At 44.3% G+C, this 6,794-nt stretch overlaps 1 protein-coding gene across 2 annotated transcripts in view; it reads right to left on the reverse strand.

Moving 5' to 3' along the window:
- Window positions 1-6,133, reverse strand: part of LOC104279182 (chromosome unknown open reading frame, human C9orf89) — a 7,450-nt gene extending 1,317 nt beyond the window's left edge. The window contains exons 1-4 of one of the 2 annotated variants that reach the window (XM_009876375.1): window positions 5,991-6,127; window positions 5,328-5,481; window positions 1,483-1,542; window positions 660-731 (exon numbers count right to left, since the gene is read on the reverse strand). In XM_009876375.1, coding sequence (XP_009874677.1) covers window positions 660-731; window positions 1,483-1,542; window positions 5,328-5,481; window positions 5,991-6,101 — 397 coding nt within the window. In that variant the 5' untranslated portion in view covers window positions 6,102-6,127. Of the gene's footprint in view, window positions 1-659; window positions 732-1,482; window positions 1,543-5,327; window positions 5,482-5,990 lie in introns of both variants that reach the window. The other variant, XM_009876376.1, reaches the window with a different exon arrangement.
- Window positions 6,134-6,794: the final 661 nt, after the last annotated feature.

The following is a 6,794-nucleotide window of genomic DNA, read 5'->3' on the forward strand; positions in this document are numbered from 1 at the left end:
CTGCCCTGCCGCTGGGCCGGGGGAAGGTGGGACTGGGAAGAGGAGCAGGAGCTCAGGCACCAGCCAGCTGACACCCAGGGCCAGCACAGGGGCAACGGCTGGGCTCAGGCTCAGCAAACCCAGCCAGTGCCCTCCGGCCCTGGTGCTGGTCACGCTTCACCCCAGGGATGTGGAAAAGTCAGAAGGCTTGGGTCTGTCTCATGGCTGCTGGGAATCATGACCCATCGCTATAGCAACCGGAGCTCACTGTCTTTAAAAAGAGCCCCTATTTGTAGGCAAACCATCTATTATTTACATCTCTGCCTGTCTGAAGCACAATCCAGCCAGTGCCCTCCGGCCCTGGTGCTGGTCACGCTTCACCCCAGGGATGTGGAAAAGTCAGAAGGCTTGGGTCTGTCTCATGGCTGCTGGGAATCATGACCCATCGCTATAGCAACCGGAGCTCACTGTCTTTAAAAAGAGCCCCTATTTGTAGGCAAACCATCTATTATTTACATCTCTGCCTGTCTGAAGCACAATTTGCACGCTGACCTCATTAATGAAGGATGACACCCCGACCCGCTCTATTAAGGAAGCCGTGTTAGGTCAAGAGGCCCGTGGCTCTCCTGTTCCTGGCTAAAGAAAGGCAACCAAGAGGAAAAAACGCCGGCGCGGGTTACCTGAGCTGCAGCAATACCAAAACAACGCGAACCCGGCAGCAACGCTAAAACAAGCGAGGAAAAACACTGGACCTAAAGCAAACGAAAAAGGGAAACATGTTAAGACGGAGCAGAGCGAGGGGAATTGAGCTCAGTTCATAAATCATCAACTGCTATTAATATGCATAATTAAGCGTATGCAAATGAAGCTAACAGTTACGTATGTTCGGTAGCTAACGTGCTGTGAAGCACATTTACTACTCTGCAATTAATTTTTACTACAGTTGCTTTAACGCTATTCACTGCTCACCTCTGCTCATCTAGCTGTATCCTCTGAAATTTAAGTGGAAGCTTTCTTAGGCGTTTTCTCACTCTAAAACTTTGTGCAAAAACCCCTTTAAACCCTTGCTCATCTTCCTTGCTGTCTTTGTTTTCAAAGGATTTGTACTTAAATTAAGACCTTAAAAAAAAATTAAAAATTTGGAAGTTACATTAAAAAAATTATTGTTGGTCTTACGCAAAATGACAGCAGCAGCACCTGAATAGGCCTTACTAGACAAGCACTGGAGAAATAATAGGAAATTAAGAGTTTCTCTGTAACAGTGTAAATAAAAACACCATTGTAAAATATTGATTAAGCTCTATGGTCCCTCGAATTCCCTGGCACAGGTTTCCTCAACAGCAGCTCAGTATGTTCCCCTCCATTAACTCCACTTAACTTGTGCCAGTAAAGACATCATAAACCAAACTGTTTGTTCCACGAAATGCAAATTACATGATAAAACAAACTGCATCATAATCTGAGAACCCATTCCATCCAGCAACACTGTGCGCGTTTATTTACCCCTGTCATTTAGTACATATTTCTCCTTGTCAGTGTCTATCCCTGCGGAATCTGGGGTTTCTAGAAATAAAAGCAACACATGAGAAGTTAGTACTCGGCTCCAGCAAACATAACCAGCACATGCAAAATTGTACACAACACGCAGTTCAGAAAAATATCCCATTTTGACAGGAAACATTAACCCCTCCAAAAGTAAAGCATTGCTATACTTAAATATATATATCCGTTAAAGATAGAACTTGATCAAACTCATCTGAACACAACCAGAACCAGCTGTGGCGACACCTCTGTCTGGGCAGGCCCTAACCCCGTGATACCATCACACTCGTTTCCCAAGCGAGGAGAGCAGGAGCTAATCCTTCCGTCATGCCAGAAATTGTCATCGGAATAAACACAAACTCTTTGCTAACATCACGCGCTAATCTGAGAACAATCTGAGAACACCCCTAATAATTTAATGCGTCGCCATTCTTTCTGCTCTTGAACAAATCTCCGGGTGTTAACGTATCCGGCAGGTGAAGCGCTTGGAACAAACTGCTTGGTGCAGGTGATTTATCAAAATTCTGGTCTCAGATTCTTCAAAAGTCTGTCAGTACTACATGTTAACATTTGCTATAAATAATTTCTGCCTCTGTTGTTCTGCAAATTCTGGCAGAAAAGGAGGTTGACCTTAAAAGCAAGGTGTTTAGTAGTTAGAGGCAAGAAAGCAGTTTCTGCTTTGGGCAGAAAACCTGCACCGCTTTTAGAGGCACCTTTGTCAACTAGATGCAGAGGTAACGTGGTCGCCAGAAGGTGTGTGCGACACCAAGACCTCTACTGTCACCACAATGGCAGAGGAATGACTTTCCTTTTGTTCTACAAAAGTCTAACTTTTTTAGCTGAATCTCTTCATGGTCAGGAGGGTTAGGGAAAAAAAAAGAAATGAGAGCTCCAAACGCGGCTTTCAATAGGGAAGAATTTGGGACTGTTCGGTTTCAAGCGCATTTCTATTTCCACAGCTCTTCCCTGGAGCTCGGTGAGGTGCCTTGGAAAACCAAGTCAGCAAAGGGGCCCTGCTGTCCTCCAACACATCCATCTCCTACGCCGAACACGTCCCTCTCAGCAAGGTGACGGGACACGGCCTTCAAGTGGAAGAGAAACTTCTGAGGTCCTTGCTGCAAAGCTTGAGAGTCCCTGAAGCAGAAAGGATTGCTGTGAAGCCTCCACTCTGTACCAACAGCCTGGCCCCGTGGAGAGAGGTCCTCCCCACGGAGGACTTTTTCACCGGGAGAGTGGTGAGACACTGCAACTGGTTGCCCAGAGAAGATGATGTCCCCTCCCTGAAAGTGTTCAGGGCCAGGCTGGATGGGGCTTGGAGCAACTTGGGCTGCTGGGAGGTGTCCCTGCAGGGGGTTTGGAACAAGATGGTCTTTAAGGTCCCTTCCAGCCCAAACCATCCACTAATTCTATGGACGCGAGCGACGAAACCCTCACACATCACAGGAGACCACAGCTAAATCTCACCCTCTTGTCCGGCTGTCACCGTGTGGGGCTGAGTCTGATCCTTTATCCTTCTAGTCCATGTCAGCATTGAGAGAAAAATGCTTTCCGAGTCCTTTGGAAGATCCTGTTTGACTTTCAGAGCTGCCGTGTGCCTCCCCCACCCTCTAGTGGGAATTCAAGACATTACTGAATATTTCACTTGCAATCTTATACTCTGTTCTAGTACAATTTTTAAAGTTGTTTTAAAAATGAAAAAAAAAAGAACTGCGAAAGGATTCCCTCCGTAGAAACAATTTTTTTTAATGTACAGCTGCACATAATCCATTACAGAACTCTGGCCTGGCCACAGTTCATCAGTGTCCTCACCAATAATTTTTCAAGGTGCTATAACGCTGCTTGTCTCAGTTCGATCTGCATTTAGAACCAAGTCCCCATGTTACGAATCTCCCTTTTTTCCTCAAATTTACAAACTCGTCTAGTGTCAATTCTGTAAATGCTCTGTGCCAAATTTGACAAATTTAACAAGTAATGTAAAAATTGTACGTTACAGAATCACAGAATCATTATGGTTGGAAAGGACCTCCAGGGTCATCAAGTCCGACCTTTAGAAGCCTAGAGGATAATTAATGCCTTTAATATTCAAAATGTTCAAGTTAAGTTCAGTGGAAATAACAGCTCATACTGAAAAGGGAGCTTTTCCTGAAGAATAAAATTGTTTGTGCTTCTAGCTTAAAACGTGGTACAGATACACATCGACCATCCAATCCAGAATGCAGGCATTTGTCTTAGTTATGGACCTCACAAGGAACAGCAAATATATCATCACAATTATCTCATTATTCCCTTCATTTTCAGAAATGGCTTGTAGAAGGTGTTATTGAACTTTAACAGAGCTTAAACCATCAACAAACTCTTGAGATTTTCTTCTCAGTGATGACACTAAGACTTCTTACGTCACTCAATTAATAAAGGCTGTCTCCTGCCTTCCAGTCAGCCTGGCAGAAAAACCTGGTACCCCTGAGCTCTACCTGACCAAAAACCATAGATCCAAGACTGTTGAAGAGCCTGTTAACCTCAAAGGGAACGACTTCTGCAAGGTATCAGATCAGAGTGCTGCCCAGGCTGAATCCATAGGGATTCCTGCTCATTTGAGATTCTGAGGCAGGGACAGGCCTGGACTTTCCAGGTTCAAGAGGGTTGGAGTACGGATGCGGAGATCTGGGGGACCTTTGCGGGCTCCCTGCGCAGGCAGGAGTACGGTGCAGTACCCAGCACTGGGTAGACACAACCCTCTTCCTTCAAAATGAAAAGCAGACGAAGCAGCATCTTCAAGTATAATTACAATTTTTATATGCTATTTTCACTCCAGAAACAAAAGAGGTCCAACTGCTTCTCTTAAACCAAGGGGATTTTGGTACAACCGTTTGAATCTCACTGGGGTTTGACCCACGTGTCTAAAATTACCCCTGGAGCTGAACTGTGGAGTTTTTTTACAACTAGAAATCAATTGACTGGCAAAGCATTAGTGCTGTTAGATACTTTACAGGGATTTCTTCAAGTGCAGTCCCTTTGCAACTTCATTAACTTAAATGCGGAGCTTTTCCTTGAGCTCCTCAAAGCATTTTGGTAGGCAGGATGCCTGAACATATTTGCCACCCATTTGAGACATTGCTCTTTCCTTCAGTTCATTAGGTAGGTTAAACAAAAATAAAAAGAAAAAAGAAACGCCAACGCCTAGTGAGCATTAACTCAAGTTGGCAAGTCAGGCTTGATACTTTTCCCTGAAACGAGGAAGTTTGAGCCTGTCAGCTGCTCCCAAACAAGCCCTAAGTGATCAATACCACAGCTCATCATCACAAGGGCCTAAGAACGTTTGCTTCATGTTAAACTAGGAGATTTCTGGATTGAGGGAAAGCCAAGCTTCTGGGCCACCGGAGTTTGGAGCTTAACAAATTTGAGGTTTGTAACGTTCTTAAATGCTTCAAGTCAGAATAAACACAGAGGGAATAAACAAGCTGTTAGGAAGCAATCATTACAAAAAGAGAAACTGCACTTCATAGGAGTTATATCACTGTCTTCTGTGTTGCACTTAAACTGTTTCAAAGACACATTTCATGTTTCAAAACAATCAAAGAGTTTTGGGCTGCCCACCCTAGTCAACAAATAACAACTGTGGAGTCAAATGTCCTTACAGCTTTTGGAAAATTCCAGTCAGAAAGAATTAAAGTTGTACCCCCAAAATTATTTAAATGACCTGGAAAGATAAATGGGTTATTTAAATAACCTAAAATTCATCTGAAATGAGGTTTTGTAATACATTGATGAGGAGATCCATGACTCAACCAACTTACAAATCAACTTACTCAGGACTTTCCTGCTTGGCAGATCATTATAGATCTGTTCAGCATTGATTTGTAGAGCCCTGTAAAACTCTTGACAGTGTCTGTCTCCTTTCTTTTGAAGGTGCTTTATCAGATCTGAAAGTCTAGTATGGAGCGATGCCTTTGGATTCCGGAACTGTAAGAGAAAAGCACTCATCAGGGGAGGTGACAACAGCTGGGGATCAGTTTTACATCACAGTTTAACAGCGAGTAAGGATACAGAACTGGGCTTATACTTTCTGAAAGAACGCACAAAAATGTGAGGCAAACCTAAAATGGACTTGGCACACACAGCATGGGATGTCACGGTAGGGACAGCATTAAGCTGCCGCTGAAGAGAATGTCCTCTCTCCTAACGGCCTGGCAACGGACTTGGCACACACAGCATGGGATGTCACGGTAGGGACAGCATTAAGCTGCCGCTGAAGAGAATGTCCTCTCTCCTAACGGCCTGGCACGGGGAACGTGCCAGCCCTGTGACTTCTCCTCCGTTATGAGGTCCCAGATACCACCGGTCAGCGAGTAACAGGCGAGGGGGACGGGCTGCGAGTGGCACCAAGAGCCAGGCTGGGTAGAGGGCAGCTGAGCCACTGACCCGCAATAACAATGCAACATTCAGAGAGAAAGAAAAATTCATCAAATTACCTTTTCTGCTTCTGTGTCGGTAAGAATTTGGGGGTAGACTCTGTTAAGCTGAAGAACAATTTTATCCACCACTTGCTCATTCAGTCGGCTATTGCTTATAAGAAAATACATGTCGTGATGCAGTCGGTGATAATACGACTGATCTGGAGACACACAAAAAAATGACAAAGAACAAAACCACAGCAGTCAATTAGCAAGCCATTTTTAAATTCTCTACATTTCATTTTTCTAGCAGCGATTACACAGCGAAAATAAAATGACCACCATCGTGTAATTTTAGAAAGCTGAACTTTAGAATGCTGAAGTATCTGTCAGAGAAACACAACGTAGCCACGTGCTTTCAAAGACCCATCCACTTAAAATGACACACAACTCAACTCTTGGCAGGTCACTTGTGCTGCCTCTCTCCTTCCAAAGAGAGAAGGTTCTAAACTACTCAGCACTGGATATTTAATTAAACGTAGTCCTAAAGCTGTTAAATCGCTGAAAATAAATGTTCTACCCTTTATGAAGTCAGATCACGGAGTTTAAAATGAATGTGTTATATAATATTTTTGATGCAAGGATGTATTTCACAGAGAGAGGGGTTTTTCTGACATAGAATAGTAAAAGGATGCAAATGTGCTTTCAAATCATGCACATTAAGGACACGGGGAGAGAGCACAGGGCTGGTCTTTGCCTGCTCCTTCGCACCTAGGTGGCAGGACAGGATGGAATGCTGAGAAACTCGGAGAGCCAGGCAAAGCCAGGGGCTGGCTGAGCTGGAGCAATTTGGCCCCAACATCATCCAACCCTCCGAGAGTT

Source organism: Apaloderma vittatum, unplaced genomic scaffold (assembly GCF_000703405.1).
Source record: "Apaloderma vittatum isolate BGI_N311 unplaced genomic scaffold, ASM70340v1 scaffold12999, whole genome shotgun sequence".
NCBI lineage: Eukaryota > Metazoa > Chordata > Aves > Trogoniformes > Trogonidae > Apaloderma > Apaloderma vittatum.